The 22,684-nt window shown below is 38.1% G+C and overlaps 1 protein-coding gene across 3 annotated transcripts; it reads right to left on the bottom strand.

The window, feature by feature from the left end:
- Positions 1 to 16,201: 16,201 nt before the first annotated feature.
- Positions 16,202 to 21,025, bottom strand: spaca6 (sperm acrosome associated 6). 3 transcript variants are annotated; one of them, XM_067601933.1, is made up of 9 exons: positions 20,781 to 21,025; positions 20,526 to 20,612; positions 20,240 to 20,311; positions 19,957 to 19,980; positions 19,790 to 19,867; positions 19,164 to 19,267; positions 17,846 to 18,002; positions 16,757 to 16,943; positions 16,481 to 16,605 (listed from the first exon to the last, which is right to left on the bottom strand). In XM_067601933.1, exons 1-9 carry the CDS (start codon positions 20,992 to 20,994, stop codon positions 16,527 to 16,529), a joined length of 1,002 nt encoding a protein of 333 aa, XP_067458034.1. In that variant the 5' UTR covers positions 20,995 to 21,025; the 3' UTR covers positions 16,481 to 16,526. The 3 variants fall into 3 exon arrangements, with proteins under 3 accessions (XP_067458036.1, XP_067458034.1, XP_067458035.1); XM_067601934.1 differs by having other exon boundaries at positions 16,757 to 16,932; XM_067601935.1 differs by lacking the exon at positions 16,757 to 16,943 and having other exon boundaries at positions 16,202 to 16,605.
- Positions 21,026 to 22,684: the final 1,659 nt, after the last annotated feature.

Raw genomic sequence — 22,684 nt, 5'->3', positions numbered from 1 at the left:
TTTTGGGAACTTGTAGAAATGAAAAAATAAAATATATTTTTAACGTGTACAGTTTTGATGTCTTTGGATCAAAATCACATTATTAACAGAGAACAACAAATATTTGACTTACCCAGTCAGTGCTATCACAAAGGGAGATATACACAGTACAGAATACAGCTGACACACTGGTTGCAAAGCAAAATGTAACGTGACCTCAAATTAGGCTTAACGTTACACGCCAGTGTACTGAACAGAAATCCATTTCAAGTAAACAATGAAACTTAAAGTCCCCATCCATTCAAAAATGTGTTTTCCCTCTTGTTCCTTTAATTGGATGTTTGAGCTTCATTTTGCAGAATGATGTATGTGCAGAGTTTGACACTAGAAAGCTGTTTTCATATTCATCTGCTGAAGGGGGAAAGTTTCTCTGTGTTCGAGGAGGGTTGAATCGGCAGCAACTGGACTTGGTTGAATATACTTGAAGACGTTTCACCTCTCAATCAAGAAGTTTCTTCAATTCTAATTGACTGGCAGGGAGTCCCAGGTATTTAACCTCTGTGGGCTTGTTATCAAGGTCATTGATACCATTTGGTTCGTTAGTGCTCCTGGCTGTTGTTACAACAGTTATTAGAGTTGTTGGACTCACTTGAGGCCAAGTGTAAACGACAGCCATTGGAGTTGTCACAAGGCCAAATGCGAGTAGGTGTTAAATCTCCTGGGAAGGGATGAAAGGACAGCGTTGTAGGTTGGGGATGAGTGGTGTTGTAGACCTCCTACTCTTTTGAGGGATGGTTTCTCTACTTTGATGTAGATAGCCAGCTACATTCCTCTTTCAAACCACCTGTCCTCTCTATCCAAAATATGTACATTGTTGTCCTTGAAAGAATGTCCCTTACCTTTCAGGTGTAGGTAAACTGCTGAGTCTTGACCTGAGGAGTTGGCCCTCCTGTGTTTAGCCATGCGTTTGTTTAATGGTTGTTTACTTTCCCCAATATACAAGTCTGTGCATTCCTCACTGCACTGGACTGCATACACTAGATTGCTTTTCCTGTGTTTGGGTGTGTGGTCTTTCAATTAGACCAGTTTCTGTCTTAGTGTCTGTCTTCTGTCAAAAAACACAGGGATATGGTGTTTTTTGAAAATTCTCCTGAGTTTTTCAGATACTCCAGACACATATAAAATGGTGATGTTGTTACATTTATTCTCCTTTTTTCTTCACCACCGCAGTGTTGGTGTTCTTCCTGGATCTTTTGGCTGCTTTCACAAAGGTCAAGTTAGGGTATCCACAAGTTTTAAGTGGATCCTTCAGGTGTTTGTGCTCCCTCTGGTGTTTGTGGGAGTCAAAGAGTAAGTATTGGTCTGTGTGTGTGGGTTTCTTGTATACTCCAATGTGGAGGCTCCTGTCCTCTTCAGTGTGTACAGCATAGTCTAAAAAGGCCAAGCTGTTGTTCCTGACATCCTCTCTTGTGAACCTCATGTCCACTGAGTTAATGTTTTATGTGAAGGCTTGCGCTTCCTGGGTTTTAATTTTGGCAGTGGCTTGGTGCTGTTCCTCTGAAGGAGTTCAGGGCTCTGTTTTCTACTTCTTCCATGTAGAGGTTGGCCACAATGGGATGTACTGGTGAGCTCATGGCACAGCCATGCTTTTGTCTGTAAAACCCCCTGTTGTACTGGAAATGGGTGGTGTTCAGACAGAGGTCCAGCAGCTCGCTAATGGTCTGAGCTGAGGTTGGTTCTGTTGTTAAGGGATTCTAGAGAGTGGTCTTAGCTGAGGTTGGTTCTGTTGTTAAGGGATTCTAGAGAAGGTGCAGAACCAGATATTGAATGAGAGAGTGAGACAGGACAATTTCACCATTGACGCTTTGAATATTGTTAAGGGTGTTGTCATGTAGCAGTCATTTCCTTGTGGTTTCCACCACCTCCATAGTTGGGATGCATGTAAACAATGAGATCACATCATAGGACACCATGGTTTCATCTGGGTTCAGTCTCAATCCTCAAACCTTGTTCACAAAGTTCATGGAGTTTTGAATATGATGAGGAGTGTTACCAACCAAAGGGGCTAAGATGGTAGATATATGTTTAGCAATGTTGTAAGCAACTGAGTTGATGTTGCTGATAATGAGCTTGAGGTAGGCTCCTTCTTTGTGAATCATGGGGAGCCCATACGTGCATGGGATGGCTTCTCCAGGATACAAGTGATAATATTGTTCATAATTGGTGGTTTTCTTCTTCTGTAGGTGTAGTAAACGTTCTATGGCCTTTTTTCTTGTATCCACTGGTGGGATCTCACCACAGTGTTTCATATGTATTAGTGTGAGTCAGTAGTGTGGTGACCCTGGCACTGTGGTCCACTGTGTTTGGGACCACCATGCATCTTCCTTTATTAGCCGGTAGGATGGTGATGTTTTTGTCCTTGCTCAGTTACGTCACAGCCTTCCTCTCCTGAATGGTGATGTTGGAAGGGATTGCCTTTGCGTTGGAAAGGTCTGTCGATACCTTCAGCCTGAGATGTTCTGCCTCTGTTTCGGTTAGGGTAAACGTCCCTATTAAGCCCACCAAATTCGCTTTTCAGACATTTCTCATATATAATGCCCCAATTTAAGTGAGAACATTTTTGTTAAAATGAAAGCCTAATCTCTCATTTGAAGTGTCAATAATTCATTTATACCAATTTCTAATGTTTTTATTGTTTAATTTGTCAAAATTTGTCAAAAGTCTGGCATGGGGTGTTTCAAATAAGCCCACTTCATGATTTGTCGATAAATAAATATATATATTAAAAAATCTTAAGAATACAAACTTGTTCTATTCAAATCTGTAATCTCTTAGCTCTCAATGGCTATTTTCATTTTGTCTCCATTTCATTCCTATGGCCTGTAAATGTTGAAATGGGTGTGACCAGCCATTTTGCTATGTTGTCAATGCAGAAAAAGCTAAACTTACAACATGTCTTCTTTGGAATGTAGCCAAACAACTATTTACAAACAAAATCAAAACTATAGTGGAAAAAATTCTCAAATACTTAATCTTTCAATATGTGTTGTCATTTTGTCTGTATCTCTATCCTGTGGTGTGCTGTTGGCATTTGAGATTGGCCAAAATTTCTGGTCCAGCCAGCTGGTTGTAAGTGCAGACATTCTTATAAAGATTTCTGGACACCAACTGACTGAAAGAAAATAATTCAATACTAATGTTCTAGGGATGGTAAATAAGTCAATTTTAGGATTTACAATTAAACAATAAATTTAACTGATTTTCAAATGTTAATCACATTTAGGCTAATAGATCGAAAACACTGTAAAAACACATTTTAAAACCATTCAGTTCATTGTAAATAAGTAACTTCACGTTCACACCAGAGGACATCAGGAACAACAGCTTGAACTTTTTGGACTGTGCTGTGCACATTAAAGACAACAGAGGCTTCCAAACTGGAGTATACAGGAAACCCACACACACAGACCAATACTTACTCTTTGGCTCTCACCACCCACTGGAGTACAAGCTAGGAGTTATCAGAACCCTGCACCACCAAGGTGATAATGTATCAACAAGTGCCCAAGCCCAAGAGAAGAAGCACAAACACCTGGAGGATCCACTTAAAACTTGTGGATACCCTGACTGGGCCTTTGTGAAAACAGCCACAAGATCCTGGAAGAGCACCAACACTGCAAGTTGTTAAAGGGGACGTATTATGCTTTTCCTCATTTTCAGACATATTTATGTCACAATGTTGGATGTTCATGTTAAAAGTGGCTGACGTGTCAAATAATGAGGTAAACGTATGTAGCAGTAATCCCTGTGAGCAAAAAGCGCCAGCTTCAGACTGTTCTGAACGCTAAGTTTCCAACATTTTTTTCTACTTTCAGTCCGAGCTGACATCAGTTTGTGACAGATTTCTTTATATGGACATCTGCTATGTGCACAGCACGCAAGTTCACTACTCTGCTCCGGAAGTAGTAAGCCATGACTCTATTACAAAGCACAGCAAAGTAAAATAAGTAGTTAACCTGTTGGAGGTGTGCTAGTTGTCTGCAGCTCTTCATAAAACATCTCACTGTGGCTGTTTCTGCTTGTGCTATTCCTCCCTGCATTATTTGTAACTGATCCGCTGAACAAATAGCTCGAAATAGCTCAATATGTTGTTGTTTTGACTGTTTTTTAGTGCTGCTAATGAAGCTCTGCTAATTCCGTAAGGAACACGTTCTCACTTCCTGTAAATTCTTCACAATAAAAGTCTCCCATAAGTTAGTAATCTAAAAGCTTTTAATTTGAAGCAGTAAAGCAGGAAATGTTTGGTTTGCATTGATGGTAAAGTACTCTGATACTTAAAGCTGGCCAATCATAACAGAGTGGGCTCATCGGGAGGGGGGCCTTACACTAAAACGAGAAACTGTATATTGAGTTGTTCACATTTGGCCTCATGTGATCACTCCAACAAATGTTGTTTACATTTGGCCTCAGGTGACTCCAAGAATTCTAACAACTATCGTTACAATAGCCAGGAGCACTAACAAACCAAGTCATATCAATGACCTTGATAACGACCACACAGAGGTTAAATACCTGGGACTCCACACCAGTCAGTTAGAATTGAAGAAACCTCTTGGATGAGAGGTGAAACGTCTACAAGTGTCTGCAACCAAGTCCAGCTGCCCTCGATTTAACCCTCTTTGAAAAACTATCTTCACAGACATTTCTTTGTGATGACCAAAAATCGGAGTATACTAAGGCGTATACCTACGACCATGATACGTGACATTGCATCTACTTTGGAGCCAATTGTGGTCCAATATTCAACTTACACAAGTGTGATGGGTAAAATTTGAAACCTCCAGTGCAAATTGCACACTGCACTGAAAATTGACTTTAAAGTGAATTAGGAGGCATCTTGTGTCCATCAGTTAAACTTTTGAATTGAAAATTATTTGCATATTCATAGATTTTTAATGAGGGAGAGAGATGACATTTTAAGGATTTTAACAAAGTAACTAAACTTTTTTGTGGGAAAAAACATATTGGACCCAAATGATTATTACTGAGTATTTTTATATGTCTTAAAACATGTCTGGAGGGGATCTTTAAAGAATTCTTCTTCTTTGTTAGCATTAGCATAGTTGCTAACATCAGTGGGACACAGTGAGACAGTGAATGTCCACAGTGTATCAAAGTCACAATCTTGACAAGACTGTGCTGATAAGAGAAATGTGAAAATGTCCTAAGATGGGCATCAGGCTAAGTGACAAGGATCTCCCAAAACAGTATAAATTTATAGATTTGGGTGTTAAACAGCGTACATCAAGGCTGATAAATTGCAAGAAAAAAAAAGTTTCCATGTACACTAGATAGCTTATATCTATGTTTCCACAGATTAACAGGGTTCTGTCTGCCACTCCAAGATAACCACTATTACCATCCCTGAAATGGAAATTCAATTGGCAACGGGAGTATCCATGTAAACACAAACACAGAGGGCTAAATAGTAAAAGTGAAATTATAGAAGGGTGTGTTACTGAGATAGTGAGTGTAAGGCTCTCTCTGGGTTGTTAGAGGTGTGTGTACCAGGTTACGGAGGTGACTGTGGACAGTTCACAACGTTTTTTTTTGCCAAATTGCAGAGTTTTTCCAATGGAGCAACTGGGTTTGCTGTTTGGATACAGCCATGTAGAAAATTTGTTTTATTTATGTACACATTGGTTTACTGTCACTGAATATGAACTTTACTATTAACACAGAATATCTCAGGTTGTTTATAAATGAAACCGCTTTGTTTGTGCTAATGAATTGTTCAGTTTGTCAAACTAGCGAGTCAAAATTCACTTGTCAAACACTTTTTGGGTTTGCAATAAAATTTGTCTTAGTTGTGATTTGTAAAACCTTTAGCTTGAAAAAATCACAACTATGAATAACGTATTAATCTTACTCATATACTGTATTCACCACAAACATTATTTAAAATAATTAAGATGAAGCATAGATTACCCTAACACCCTTTCTTATCCACTACCCTCATTTTATCTGGCAGCTTTTTTCCCCTTTTTGTTCTTTTATCGTGATATTTTTGCTTGATAATTTGTGTATTTGCTGTAGTCTGTGGAAGTTATGGTGTTGTGATTTGTGTCACATGTGTGTTAATTCACATATTGATAAAGTTCAATAAAAAGATTTCAAAGTAAATTTTATATATGGTTGCATGTTACAATAAAATTTATTTTTAGAAAATATTCCATGCGGAGACATATTTAGTGCCTTATGATTTGAGGACAGCAAAATAATATGTACATTTATTTTGACAGGCTCAGTATCTGTATTATGCTCAGGGCAGGACTTTGTATAAGGAGCATCTATGAACATCTACTGTATGAAAGCCAACTTCACAATTATATGAGCTGGGTGGGACGGCAGGTTTTTAATCATCTTCAAGTGAATGATTTGACATTGTGTGGAACTGTGACGATATCTAAAATATTTTTTACATAACATGTAGTGTGGAGCTCTTGTTTATAGCATTTTAAAGAGCAGTAAAAGTGCAGGGGGAATGACTTTGTAATATAAACAAACAATTGTGGAGCTGTTATTTAGTTACTAGAGGAGCAGCACGGCTGCCACAATCCCACTGACAATCAATAGTGGGTTTGCTGGACTAAACAAACAGGAAAATCTTTATGTTCAGCACAGAAACATCGTCATAAATAAGGTGTTCCCGGTTGCAACATCAAAGTGGCTCTTGACCATGCAGATCACCACCTAAAGACCCTTTTTCAAAAGTCAAGCGCAGATTTGTCAGTCATCTTTATGTTTCAGGACTAAGGATGATGGATTTATACATTCTGATGTTAGGTGTGGATGGGGAGGATTCTCACTGGAAATTTTATGTTAATAATTACAACTCTATGGGATTGCAATTCAAAATAATAGTTTAGATATACAGCAAGAGGAAATATGCTTGAATATGATCTCTCGCTTTATGCAGCAGTGAATCCATAAATCCATGTAAATTCACCTTTTGTCCTCATATATTAGTGATATCCACACGCACATGGGCATTTAACTTCTGTTCTTCACTATTTTATTGGCATTGTCATTAAATACAAGATGCTGTGTTTTATTCAATCAGTCTGGGACCCATGTGATTGTCCTAGTGAGTAAGTGAGTTTATATAGTACATTTGAAAAGCAGATGTCATAAAGTGCTTTACTTTATCTAAAAAATATAGCAACAGACATAAAATACAGACCAAGAGACAGAACAACATAAATAGAAATGCATATGAAGTAGGCTACACAAAGGCACATCTAAACAGGTGGGTCTTGAGCTGCTTTTTAAATGTGTCCAAAGTGTCTATCTTAAGTAAAAAAATGGAGAGACAATTCAAACAAGATGTATTACGTATCATCTACATAGCAGTGATAGGAGAAAAATACTTATTATCTGCCCATGGGGAAGCATATACAAGGCAAACAGAACAGGACACAGGACAGTTACTGACAGAAAATTAAAAACCCATCTAAGAGAAGTAAGAGGAGAACCAGTCAAGAGCTGATATTCACTTACTGCCTACGTGGGCAAGAAAACCCCAACCAAAAACAGCCCTGTGTAAAAAAAATAAATAAATGCAGGGGGTGTTTTGTTTCAGGTACTGGTGAGACAATGAAATACAACTAGATGACTAGAGTATTACATCCATGAGTCTGAAGGCTTATTAGATGCCAAAACATTGCACAGTGGGTCATAATATTACAAGGAGGGATTTTGCACTCTTGAAAGTCATCATGGAGGCAATCATTTTGTGAATGTAAAGGAATGTGGGCTTGCATATATTTGATTGGTCACCGCAGCATCTTTCTGGATGGCGCTGTTGTGCGTTCCCTTTCAAATGAATGAATTCATGAAGGGCTAAAGTCTCTCAGTTAGGATATGTTGGTCCGCAGTGTCAAAAGCTGCACTGAGATTCAGCAGTCCCAAAACTGAGCATTCCCCCGCATAACCATTCATTGAGATGTCAGTTGAGGAAATGAGAATCTGTCATCTCCACTGTCACTCAGAAGCTGTTGTGCATAAACATTTGGCAAGAGCAGACGTTGACTAGACCACAAGACCACTAGCATCATCATCATCGGGAACACTTCTAATTCTACGCAACAGACGCTATCTGCTTGACTATCTGCCAGATAGTCAGTGAGTCAAAACCTCTGATAGAGGTTAAACAACTGTGGTTTGGCAGGCAAGAACAGTTTCTCACATGAGTAAAAGTGTCTGAATTTCCTCAAGAGTAGCTTAAACATTAATCATCACAATTCACAGTAGTACTCTGTGTTTGGTCTGTAACAGCAATGACTTCAACATCTGCCATGCATGTTCTGTGCAGACTGTAAGTCAGCCAAGGTAGATCTCAGAGCTTTACTAGAAAGAATCAATTTCTGTACAGTTAGAGTGCCTTAATGAGTCAAGGGGAAAGATTTCACATGATAATTATCCATAGAGAAAGAGGGGAATTTTTTTTTAGGACCAAACCAATAGTCTGACGAAGCCCAACATCACTTCCCCTCATGCCTGTTTTCAATTAGCTTGTCCTCCCCCACCCTGTCTGGGCCTCCCTTCCTGACATCAGGAAGGAGGAACAGCTTCAGCTGGCACACATGTTGGGACACACGTTTCATCTGTTACAAATAGGAAACAGAAGTATGGGCCTCAAAGTGGTGTGTCACCTTCAGCACCAACCTTTTTGTCTCAGATTCATTTCATCTTAGCTGCTCACTTTGTCTTTGAAAAAGCTGTAATTCACAGAGGATGGGATATGAACTTTCCCACCATTCTGCAGTAGCTTCTTCAGAATGCATAAAAAAAAAAACATTGCTGTGGTCACAATTACAATGTCTTTCATCATGGCTGCTGCGCTGACATCATAATTAATACAAGATGAAATGCAGGGAAGTAACACACTGTGATAGATAAGATGATGGGATAAAACACTCGAAAAATTCTAACGAGGAATCAGTATAATAGGGGTTGTTATGATGCTTAAAATTTATAAATAGTTTCATGGGGTTTTTTTGTACAGCACAACAGCACAATGAATCAGCATCCTACAAGTTTTTTTTTTTTATACTTTTTTTTGCTGCTGTGGCTTGTGGTTGCCATTACCTCTCCAGTATTTTCCACTCTAGATTTATGGTCAATATTTTATTTTTTTCCTTTTACTCCTTCCTGTACTGGAAAAAAAATCTAAACGGGGAAGAGAATGGCAAATGAACAAATGCACAGTACAAGATTAGTGAACTCAGTTAAATCATTTAGTTATTTTTTGGCACACAGTCTTTGGACAAATTAAGTCGAGGGTGTTCCCACAGTCTGCAGAGACGGCCTTTCATCTGACTACCTCAGGGTCAGCTCCAACATGCACACTCATACTGGTGGAACTGTGATCATTTACTGGAAATTGTACAAAAACACAAAGGTTTAAATTGCATACCAGCAGGCACCAATCAGAGGCCACAGCTTTTCCCAAACTTTTTGAAGTTACTGTCTGGAGCAATCAGTGATGAAAAATGTCACTTGTTTTCAGCTTGGGCTTGTCAGTGTTAATTTAAAAGCCAGAATGTCATGACAATGTGCATCATTTATTATATGAAATATAGATGAGGGAACAAATGATGAGGTTTGCCTCTTTCTGGCGAATGTATCATTTTCAAAATATATTATTACCCCAATGTCTATCAGAACCTAGTCTAACAAGTAAAGAAATGTTGTAGACTAGTCAGTGTAATTTTGAAAATGCCAGAATGGAGCAGTTACTATATTTCCCTGTGGTTTTATCAAAATCAGATGATTTCTGCTTGAGATACTGTGTACGACAAATACACCTGAGGCAGGGAAAAACACAACAGGGCAACAATTAAGCTGTCATGCATGTTTGCCAAAGGTCAGCTCTATTTAAAATAAGGTGATAATGAAGTCATTTCACATCATAACAGTATTTTCTACATGATAATTGCTTATTTACAGTGTTGGAAAGTGTTTGGAAATGATGACAAATTGCAACAAAACAAAGCAAGTAAGTAGTCCACAATAGTTTCCTAGCATTGTGACTGATGTATAGTATTACACACATGAATAAAAGCCTCAAACAGTTCAAAGTTACAGGTTAACCAGAGGTATTACACCTTTTATCCACAGACAAATTCTGAAATAAAAGACAGTTTTATGACTAACTGTCAGCAGTGACATCTACTGAAAGAGCTTTTTTGACATATAACCTTAATGATACTTTTAACCTCACAGGCACTCCTCTCTGTTGCCTGTTACCTATTTAGATAGGGAGAGTGAGTTGAGGTCCAAACAAAATAAAATGTGTAAAAGACACAGTATAGGACCTAATGGGCTAATATAAGTTTACGTGTCCTGCTGTAAGTCTTGTCACAGTGCATCATTGGTTGCCTGGGCAACAGAGCAACCCAGTGGAAAAAATACAAGCAATCTGCCCATTAAATGACAAGTTGAGGGTTGAGTCATCTCTGACTATATTTAGATACTCGACAAATCCTTTATAAGGCTTGGACATCCCACTCGGTCCTCACATTGTGTTTCCTCCACCAACAGGACATCATTCATTGAAGGAGAATTAGCACAGGTTTCTGAAACAGTCAGAGGAACAGTTAGGAATTTAATCAACTTAATGGATAAACAGATTCTTATAGGGTTAAAATGCCATACTCATCATCTAGCTTGCATTTCAACATAGTGTGACAGAATACTCTTGAAAAAAACCTTCATATTATGAGATTTAAATAATTTGTAAAATGTTTTGCTATCAGTTCTTTAACTAGAATCTTTAGAGGATAATTACACATCAGTTTTACACTTCAGCTTTCTTGTTTTTGACATATTTTTTTATGGAAATGAGAGATCAGACAGTAACACCAAATTCAAAAGGAAAGAAAGAAAACTAATTGGCGCATGATCGTAGCTGAAAAAAAAAAAAAACATTTAAAAATGAAATATTAATCAACTATTTGATACTAATAATAAACCACAACATGAAAATGAAATGAATAGACATCTAACCATGACAACAAAGTACAGCATCAACATCATTTCTGTGACCTGTCACAGCTGCAGAAAGTTCACAAATTTGTGCATTTCAGCTTCAGCCTACATTAGCTTGGGAATCAGACATAAGTCAAGGTAATAATTTGAAGGTTATAACAAAAGGAACTGAGAAGTGAAATGTCATTATTAGTTACTGTAGATGGACTGGAAACTGGTTAAAATATATTGTTTTTATACTATATATTATGAAGTTGTTATTGTCATTCTTTATATATGGATAAAACTAGATGTTTGTAAATTCAAATTTAGCCAAAGAAGTGGAGATTTAAACATCACTAAATTAAAACAGCTTGCACCACATAAACTAGTTCTTACATATAGATTAGTTGTTATTAAATAGTAACTGACATGTTGACTGTTGTGTAGCTAACTGGTTAAAGTCATGTTAGCTTGTTAATATTTGACCCTGAGGAGCTACAGAGGTAATATGGTTGACACATCTAACCTGACACTTGATTGAAATGCTGTTTAAAGGATAAGTTCGCAATTTTGTGAAAGTCTGTCAAAGTCTGTCTTAAAACAACAGTCAGGTACCCATGTAAACACTGAAAGAGGTTTTCCTCACTGTAATAATTCCTCCTGTTCATACTGGCTATTAAAAGATGTTCTTCAAATGTGCTTTTAATGTAAGTGATAGTGGCCAAAATCCACAGCGTGTCCACACAGTCATTTTATTCAAAAATGCATTTAAAAGTTGTTCTGAAGCTTATATGAGACTTCAGCAGTCTGACTTAGTCATATCAAGTGGATATCTGCCACATTTACAGTCTTTTTAGCATCAAATTCCCTCTTTGTGTGCATTATGAAGGGATCTTCTAATGGCCAGTATGAACAGGAGGAATGATTATGGCAAGAAAAACCTGTTTCAGTGTTCATTTGGACACCTGCCTGTTATTTTAAAACAGACTTGAAAAATTAATAATGATGGAGAGATTCTAAATTGCATTTGACAAGATAACACGATATACCTTGAATTATAAAATGTGATGCCAATAATGTTACACTAAATGGCCACAATGTGAGTTAGGTTAGCATAATCTGATATTTCCCACCCTAAAACTGAAGTTATGTTTGGAAGTTAGAGCATGCGATGCTACAGCGTCTTCCTGTTTACACAGTGCAACAGATGTTTCCTAGCAACCAATTTACACATTACTAGTTTAGACATTTTTTAAGTTTGAACGGTGCAACCTGATTTATTCCTGAATTTAAAAAATCAATTAGTTTGTTATGTTGGGGAATAAAATGCACAGAACATTAGTTGCTGAAGGAATAAATACAATATGAAAACATTATAATGACCTTATTCTTTTCTTTTTCTTTCTTGGATGAGGGTGAGAGGGTAGTTCTTTCAGGGGACTTGGACTTGCTTTTTTTATTTTTCATTTTTCATCTCAAAGTCTCTGTGGAAATCTCTGATGGTATATAATTTCTCTATAAGATATAAGTCCCATTCTCACTTCAAATGGGTGTTGTGATTTCCAGTAAAAGGTACTGGTGTGGAATGAGTCCCAAGAGAGCAGACTGTGCTGTGTTGTTCAATATCTCCTTCTTGTACCTGGAACCACCAACCACAATCTGTTGCCCCGCAAATATCAGAACAAAACAGAAGGTTCTTGGTAACTATGTAACTACTAAGAATGAAAGTGAAATACTGTGTGGCGGAGCACTTGTCAATAACATGACTGCTTGCTACAGTTTGTCTAATTAGCTGGCCATTAAAGTGTACAAGCTTTAAAACATGCTGTTCTGTTTCCTCTCTGGGGACTCACTTACTGTTGTCCATGTAATCTCATTCTTACAGCCAAGTGTTACTAAATTTTCCCCTGCAGCTCCTAAGATAAGATGTCATTGAGCAACAGTGAAGATGATACTGCTTGGATAGGAGATGACAGCCAGCAAATACATTTGGCATCGTAGGTCAAATATATTTCCATGCAATTTCAAGGTGCCAATGACATATAAACGGGTTGAGCAATATTGGTCATCTCTAGATTAATTTGATACAGTAGGATAAAATCTACACACAGCATGAATCTAAACCAAACTATTTAATTAATTTGACCTAGTGACAGTCTAAGTAGATTTGTATAATTTAGTTTTATCCATCTGAGGCTGTAACTATGAGTGAACACAAAGCACGGTCACTACATATGATGCGCCGTTTGAGTAGATTAGTTTCCGACGATATTTTACAATAGCTTTGCTTTCAGCCATAAAAAGTGCACAGTGTTTACTCTAAAACATACGGCAGTACTCAAAGTGATCAGAAAAATCCTATACAACAGCCCTCCACATTAACCACATTAAACCCTGACTGTTTGGTTGAATTTTGCACACTAGCACATTTACTTTCTTTGTATACAATCAAGAAATCCTTGTGGAATTTTTTACATTAAACCACAGAAATGAAAAATACCACTAATGCAGCAATGAGTAAAAGCTGTAAACGAAAACATAAATAAATATCACATTGAGTTATTGAGGCACTCAGTGGTTTAGTATTGCACTTACATACACAGATAAAAAAAAGCAATGCAGCTGAGACCGAGATATTCTGACTTCTAGCTGCTGGCATGGGTCATGCTCCAAAAACACTGTATCCTACATTTTCCATAATGCAACTTTAAGGTGCCTCTTCATTAGATCTTCCACGCCTGGTAAATGCCCACATTTTTCAAGTTGCTCACCCTAAAAAAGTAACCGAGATGTTCAGGTAAAAAATAACTGTAATCTTCATGTGTGAAGTTAGTGGAGTGCCCCTTTATATTTGCACTTCATATGCATTTTCCCCATTAAACTGTAAACTGTTGATAAAATATATTTAAAATACAGTTACCTTTTATTTATATTTATCGTGTTACTATGAGTCCACGTTGCTTAAAAATGAAGGGCAGACAAATGTCAGACCTCTTTGGCCTTCCATAATATCATTGATATTTAGTGGCTGAATACTATCCTCAGACTAGATCTGAAAAGGGGAACGACCCAGTGTTGAGCCACATACAGTATACAGATGTTTTTCATATTTCTAGTCACAATTGTCGTCCACCGACCTCTGACTGTCACTCTAAGTCAGACTGAGGTTGATAAAGACAGCTTTTACTTTTTGAAAATGTTTTGAAATATATTTTTCTAAAAAAAAAAAGTCATCATTAATATTTTTTCAATTCTGAAAGGAAAAGGGTATACATGTTTATATTTATGTAATCACATATTTATGTGATCACTTCTACTTTTTTTGACTTACCAGTTGACCTTTCAGTGACATTTATCACGAGGTAAAGCATGAGAGAGAGGATTTCATGTGCATATGCCAGTGTGAATACATGTGATCATGTGTACTTTTGTGTTTGTGTGTGTCACATTGACCTGAAGCAACCAGGTGTAGCCTGCCTCTCCTTTTTTTTAAGGAGAGGCAAAGTATACAAACACTTTCGCTTTGGAAAAAAAATCATCAAACGTCCAAGGTATACACAGGTGATTCCTGCTATTTTTCCACCTTGAGAGGTTTTTTCAGGTCATACTGACCAGAGTACAAGAGGATAGATAGAATCTGTTACATAATACTTAATGACTTCTGCCATTCACTCTTGACCTGGACCACAAAGGCAGACTGACATCAGAGGGTTTTGGGAAAGGCATTCAGCTTTGAGGGTTCACTTTAGCAATGGATATGTTGGCAAAGTATGTCACATGTTTAGAAGAATTGGTTTTGCAATCGAAGTACTTCCCCATCCTTAGATATGATTCAGATTTGTTTTGGAGGATACTGTGTTTCGTTATAGCAACCAAATACTCTCCAGACAACCTCCCTGATGTGACACAATATAAATGTAAAAACAAAGTTCAATTTCAAATTTAAGCTAAATATATTCTGATGTGTTTATGATGACCTCTTGTGTGTGCTTTCTGACACATGAGGTGTAGTCTGCATTTTGCTGCCTCCCTCTGGCCAACTAAGGGATCAACAGGGTTTGGTTAAGTTACTTTTTTTTACCAGGATAATCCACTCACTATCAATACTGCTTTCCAGGGTGTCCTGAGTACATATATGTTTAAAAAAAAAAAAAAGAAAAAGAAAAAGAAAAGAAAAACATATCAAACAGTCAATCATCCAATTTCAGTCCGCATTAGGGTGAGCCTGCTTTGTATCCTTCCAGAAAGACCAGTGGAACAGAAAAAGTTAATGATATTTTCCCCAAAAGCTTTACCAAGATTTAACCTTTACAACCTTATCATATCAACTCTTTACATCTTTCTTCCAACATCACATGACTCACTGACTCCATCGTCCAGCACTCTTGATTCAGGTTTTTCCCAGCCATAAGACACAACAGTCATTCCCGGCGGGAAAACATGCTTACGCATATTCAATATAGTCGATTTCATGTCGTCATGCTTCCTATCTGAAGGCTAAATCTTTCAAAGCTGAGTCCCGTTCACTCCCTCTACTACTTGTCATGGAGACCTTCCATGACGTTTCTTCCTCACTCCCTCCTGCCAAAAATGTACATAAGCTTCCACCCTGTCTGCAGACTTGGCTGTCCTCTCCATATTACCCTTTATCCTCACAAGAACTGTGCAGCATCCTTGTCCTCCCATCTGATGTAATAACACCAATCACAATATTATTGCTGAACCAGATCAGGTCTAACAGAGCAGCCAATGAATCTGAACACACAGCCCTCTTTTTGAGCAACACTTGATATTACTGTAAAAATCCAGTAGTTACCAGGGCAGGAATTGTCAAAAATGACCACACATTTCACAACAGTGGTTAAAAACAAAATAAATAGGAATGTGTGGCATGCCAACCTGTGGTATGCTGCTGTAACTAAAAGTAGGCTTGTTTTGAGGTTATTTTTAAAATTTGGTTGATGGAAAAAATGCAAGTGACAAAACATTTATAACTTAAGTAAAACCTGAATTTATCATGACAAAACTAGACACTGCATTGTACTGAAACTTATATTTTATTTTTAAAATTTTGACAGTGGAAAAGGTATTCAGATTTTTAACTTAGTTGTGGTAATAAAACAAAATAAACAAATTTAAAATAACAATAATTCCACAAATGACCATAAATCACCATTATAATTATGTAGTTAAGTAGAGGTATAAAGTAGTAATAATAAAATTGAAATATTCAAATAAAGTACAAGTCATCAAAATTACTGTAAGTGCAGCAATTGAGTAAATGTGCTTAGTTACTTTCCACCACAGTCTGACACAAATGAAAATAAATGTTCAACTCAGTAGAACACACAGCACAGTGTGTGGACATCACTGATAAAGTTGTGCATCCTGCCCTCTAGTGGTGAAAAGAGTCTTACACACACAGGTTTTCTGTAAGCTATGACGTAACACTCTGTGGAAGACTAGGGGCTTGATGAAATGGCTTTATTGCACTACATGTATCTTCCCAGCTTTCAGGATCGTAAATCTTCATCTCCAGCTGCTTGTTCAACATGACTTGTTTTCTCTGGTATTGATGACCAATGCAGAGCCCTGCAACAGCCAAAGAATAAGTGGGAGATATGATAATACACTGACATATACGTCATTGCCTGGGGCATCTTGAATTCATTGGAAGGGTGTGCATATACAAGTTTCTTTGCTGTTTATGTCTGGTATTGTGCACATAATAGCTGTGTTTTACCCCAAGGAGAGGAACAGTAGCAGCAGCAAAGCAGTTAAACAGACGGTGAGAAGCAGTGATGGTGGGAGGAGGAGAGGGGAGCGAGGAGGAGGACCACCAGGCGCAGTGAGTAACCACCCCCCTGGGAGTAGAGACAGGTCGAATATCTCCTGCAGCTCTGTGTGGCCTGCAACAACCTGGGGGGTCACTTCGATAAAAGGAGATTGAGACGAGAAATATGCAGGGAGGAGGATTTGAACTCTTATTAAGGACATAAAGTAAAAGATGAAGGTGAATGAATAAGGAAGGTGCAAAAATTATTTTACCAGGGAGAAAATTCATTACTTAATAATAATATAATAATATAGTAATAGCTTCTCATGAAATTTTAGCGCAGATATATTTGAGAAAGTGGTGTATGTTTTTATACTTCACTGTCATCCATTTACCACATTTTAATTATGCCATTACTGGGTTCATAAACCCCAACTGATCATATTTTAGAAGTTGTAGGTGTAATAGTATAAACTGTAACCATGAAGAGAGCATATATGCAGTAGAACAGAACAAGAAAAGTGAGAGAAAATGATGTGCCAGTAAGCTTTTACATTAATACTTAGTCAGAAAAGACAGTAAATATATATGTATGCATGCCATCATTTAGCCCATCATGTTTGAAAGCAGTCAGTATTCTCTTGGATTTTATGAGTAAATTTATATTCTTTTAATTTGCTTCATTTTCTTTCAATTTCTCTATACTTAGGCTTCCCTTTTGCTTCCAATGTCTTTTTCTTTTAAAGACGTTATTCTCAATATTGTAAGCAAATATTCATCTGTTTTATAAATGATCTTACACCTAATCAGGTGAATAAAGTAAAATCTGGACCCATTAAAATGTCCATTGTAATTCTTTTTTTTAAACTCCAATACATTATGATTTTAACATTTCATAAAGAAAATTATATGAATGAAGTTGGCCTTCTTTGACTTAGATGATGTAGATAAATTATATTTAGTATATTTATTTGGTGATAGCAAAATACTGAATCTGTATCTTCCAAGTGTGAGCACTGATCACTATCAATTCTTTAAAGCAACGTGTCTTGTTACCTGTGATATAGTAGTACAGTCTGACAATAGATCGTTGGCCTGAGTAGATCTCACACTGGTAGGTGCCCTGATGCTGCAAGCTGGCAGATGGGATGGAATAGAGCCTGTCCACCCCCGCAGTCACTTCTTTAAACTGATCCACCTGCTGGGTTTTCACCTGTCCAAGAATAAATACATATACTGTAGACAGGGATAATTTCTGCACAGATGCAAAGACATATTTAATATGATGAGAAAATATGCAGTGTTAAAGGAATAATGTGACATTTTGGAAAACATGCTTATCTGCTTTCTTGTTAGATGTGTGTTAAATAGTAAGTTACAGTCAGTAGACGGTTAGCTTAGCTTAGCATACAGACTGGAGGGGGAAACAGCTAGCCTGGCCATGGCCAGATGAATCTTCAATGGGATCCCAGGGCAAAAGTTTGTAGTTGGGTCCCTACTGACCCCCACTATACATAGTACTCTAGAGCTGGAATGATAATTGATTAGTCAATTAACAGAAAGTTGATTGATAACAATTCTGAGAACTTTTCTGAGAATCTTTGGGATTTTGACTATTGGTCAGACAAAACAAGTCATCTGAATATGTTAACTTGGGCTTCAAGGAATAATCATCATCATTCACTTTTTTCTAACACTCTATAGAATGAATTATTTATTAATTATTAAAGAAAACAATTGTTAGATCTATTAATAATGAAAATGTTTGTTGGTTGCAGCCTTATAGTACTCATTTGATGGATTAATACTACCTTGCCGACAGTTTTCTCTGTGCTATTTGATAAAATGAAACTTTATAACAAATTAACACAATATAAACTAAAACAATTCAGGTCTTAAAACTGGATTTTGACAGAAAATCCCTCCTCAAGACCTGCTGGGCCACAAGAGTGAGGATGGAGGATCTGTTGTGCTTCAGGGCCACAAATTTCTAAAAATTTAGGCCCAAATAATATGGAGTAAACCCAGGGCTTTTGGGGCCTTGCTTTGCCCTATTGGTAATCCAGCCCTGAGCCTGACTCTCTCTAAACATAATCTGCCCAGCACCTTTAAAGCTCACTAATTAACACATTCTATCTTGTTTGTTTAATTCATTGAGCCACAATTAGTTTCCTCCTGCTTAGTGTTTATGCTAAGCTAAGCTAACCATCTCCTGGATCCACCTTTGTATTTGACAGACAGATATGAAAGTGGTATCGATCTTCTCATCTAAATCGCGAGAAAGTGCATAAATGTACGTATGTCACATAATGTCCAATGGTTCCTTTAAAGGTACTGCAGTGACCTTGAAATGTCCACCGTACACTGAGCCTACCTCTTCTGCAAACCTCCAGACCATCTCGATGTCATTTGGTAAGGGAAATGGCACATCGCACCTCATTCGGGTCCTGCTGTTCTCTGTTACTTTAATTTCTTTAACTGACATAACATATAGCCACCCACATGCACACAGGCAGAAACATGCACACATACATACACACAGATAACATTCACAGGGGGGCAGCTCTTGCAGTCTGAGCCCTCCTTAATGATAATACTTAAGCCCAGTCTCTGAGGAGTGGAGTAAAAGTGATGATATGCTAAACAGTGGCTGTGCTGTACAGGGTTGATATGCACACCACAGTGTGTGGGAGTCAACTGTCACCTTGCATAAAGAAGCCAAGGACTTAAAGAGTACCTTGGGGGCTATGTGCAAAAGATATAATGTGTGGAAATAAAACATCGCCTCGGTCTCTTTTTCAAATCCTGACTTTCTGCTAAGAGCATTTCAGGGATCAAAAGCAGAGGATTTCAAGGATCAAAAGTGAATGCTTATGAAGGTGAAAATATAGTTATGTAAGAATGTGTCAAGTTTGGATTAGTACACCTTTTTTCCCATTTGAAAATTGTGATGCAACAGTATCAGTAATCCAATATGTTGGACACATTAGTAATACTCACCTGGACAGTCGAGAGGGAATTCGCAGGAGTCATACTGGCAGGTAATACAGTTGTATACTGCACCTGCACTCTGAAAACCTGGTGGAAACTAACATTGTTCAGTTTCCAAAAAAAGGCATTCTGCAAAGACAGAAATGATGAAACTGAGGAATTGAAAAGGCACTAACCACATGGAGGGAAACATCCAGAGACTGTGAAATAAACAAAAGATAGTGAGCTTAGATTACCCAATTTAATTTCAATCAGATGACTTTGTTTAGTGCCAACATCCAGAAGACAGTTCAACCTGACTGCTTCCTTTATTCTCCACAGCATTTGAAAGGCTGTAATAACATACTGTAACTAGCTTATTACAGAGAGAGAACAGAGATCAGAGGGAGCTGTAATGACCTAATATAGGCCTTACTATAGATAAAAAGATGAAGGAAAGGGGAAGAGACCATGTCTCACCTCTAGGCAGTTTAGAGGCAGCTGCGATGAAATTGTCTGCTGCTGTCTGTAACCTTTCTTCATACACTGTGTCTGATGGATGAAAAGGAGGAGGAGGAGGAGGAGGAGGAGGACAGAAATATTTGGCTCCATGTATTCTGCTGAAATTGTGTGCTTTAGGGCATCATTTTTGAAATTTTGTAATTTCTAACTCCTCTCCATTTCTGATCTTACTTAACAATTCTGATGCTCTAAAGAGTCATTTACTTGAGCAGCAATGAGGCTATCAGTGCAGGTGTTTAGCTACCGTTATTCAGCTTTTTGTCGAACTCCTCTGCCATGGGCAGGATCTCTGCATCCAGAATTTCCTTCAGCTGTTTGTCATAGCCTTTACCTGAAAGAGGGACATATTACACACAAGCCAACTCCCTTACTGTGAGATGTTCTTACTTATTGGTTTCAAATGGTTGCTTACAGATGATTTTCTAATTGTATCGTGCTTGCTTTGAATACAAATTCTAAAACATTATGTAAAAAATATTGAAAGATCATTTGTCCATACCCACTCTGCCAGCTTGAATGACTCTTTGATCGTTGTTGAATATACGGTCCAGCTTCCTGAAGCAGGCGTCAACATTTCTAACATTGTGTTCAGTCAAAATGTGACCCCAACACAGGCGAAGACTGTCTTGCACATCAACGAAGCACTGATAGCAGCTCAGAGAGGTGCTGAATAGCAAGCTAAGACACACGAACCACAAAGCAGATGTGCACATTTTTCAGCATGAGCGTCAAGCTAGACAAAGGTTTCTGTATATAAACAGTTTTTTTTTAAAAGTTGATCTCATAGTGATTGCAAATGTGGAAATTCCAAGATTTCACATTCTAGGAGAAGCTTGAAAAACAAAAGCCTTGAAAATGAATTTCATGTGCATGTCCCACATGCGATTGAACGGAAGATTTTGAAAGTATCCTGCTCATGTTTTGCTCGGGTTTGAGGGGAGAGCATCACAGACTCCCCTCTATACTTCCCTCTATTCTATTGTCTCTAGCCCCCATTTCCTGCTGCCTCAATGCACCAGTTTTACTGCAGAGCACAGAGATGGAGTGAGCCAAGGAGGGAGGCGGCAGCGGCGGGGGGTGGAGGAGGGGAGAGGGGCAGATGAAGAGGGAGTTAAATGCTTATGTAAGTAGAGGGATAAAGTGAGGAGCATGACGGCAAGAAAACCCAATAGAAATATTTAAAGAAATATATGAAGAATAAAAGTCTAACTGGTGGTGTGGAGATGGCAAGATGCAGATTGAGAGCCAAACAGAAAAAGAGGAACAAAAGGGACAACAAAATCAATAGTATAGTGAGTGGCCAGAAAGAGAAAGTGCACGTTCTTGCTGGTAGAGTTTGGAAAATGTGAAAAGTAGCTGCAAATATGCCATCCTGTGAGATCACGTTGAACAGAGAGGAAGGTGAAAAAGGTAAGAGAGGACACAAGTGACAGACAGAGGCAGAGAAAGAGGAAGAGGGAGCGGGACTACAAATCAAATCGACTGCCTCATCACATCCTGTATCCCCCACTCGTCTCCCATCCTCCTCTTCCTCCCCCCACCCCCCACTCCTCCCTGGTCCCTCACTCCTGGTGCATCTCCATGGCAACCAGACAGGGTGCCTAGTAAAATATGAACTTAATATATTTCCAGTGGCAGGGTGAGCTGGGTACTAATGCATTCATCTGTCTCTATACAGACAAGCCAATCAATATTAGGCAAGAGTCTGCTCCAGGACTGCCAAAGTCCAATAGCTAGATGGACAGACGGACATGGAAAATCCCAAATATGTGTGTGTGTGTGAGAGTAAGAGAGTTCATTTAATTATGTCTGTTTGTGTGTGGCGTGTGTGTGTGGCGACAAGGGCACTTTAATAGTATCTTCTCATGCATAGCTACAGCATTTACATGAGCATAAAATCTGCTCCTCCACAATCTACTTGTAAAAAAAAGGACACTTTATCTATGTGGACACACTTTTACACTCAGACATTAAGAAGAAATGGGAGCAATCTTCACAAAACCTTGTCAATTGCACTTTATATTCAAGAACTGTTGCTCCAGATAAAAACTGGTCCATTTGGCTCTGTCTCATAAAGATGCATAAGAGGATAAAAGTAAACATTATAAGAGATTGCAAATTTAACATCTGTGGAGCAAGACATGGGGATTTTTTTCATAAATTTACACACTGAACTTCTTTTTTGGCCATTTTTTTTATTGCAAATACCAATGTATCCAGTACAAAGCACATAAACATACATATGATGTAGCAGCAACAAGTCCAACAGTTTTTTAAGGTGACAAATACGACGGGGTCGCAACCCCCGGCTGTCTTCCTATTGGCCCCCACTGAGGGCTATAACACAAAGCCAGCCAATAGGGTTGGCCCCCTGAGAGTGTCTTTGCCGCAAGACGAGGGACC

Source organism: Thunnus thynnus, chromosome 10 (genome assembly GCF_963924715.1).
Source record: "Thunnus thynnus chromosome 10, fThuThy2.1, whole genome shotgun sequence".
In the NCBI taxonomy this organism is placed as follows: Eukaryota; Metazoa; Chordata; class Actinopteri; order Scombriformes; family Scombridae; genus Thunnus; species Thunnus thynnus.
Note: the sequence above shows the minus strand (reverse complement) of the source record. Positions and strands in the feature narration are given on the sequence as shown.

Excerpts from the sequence above, each read along its gene's own strand:
- spaca6 (XM_067601933.1), bottom strand. The coding sequence starts at position 20,994 with ATGTGCACATCTGCTTTGTGGTTCGTGTGTCTTAGCTTGCTATTCAGC. Across the intron at positions 18,003-19,163 it reads TCTGGAGGTTTGCAGAAGAG|GTGAAAACCCAGCAGGTGGA; the intron begins GTAGGCTCAGTG and ends ATTCTTGGACAG. Across the intron at positions 16,944-17,845 it reads ACTGTACTACTATATCACAG|TGACCCCCCAGGTTGTTGCA; the intron begins GTAACAAGACAC and ends CTTTTATCGAAG.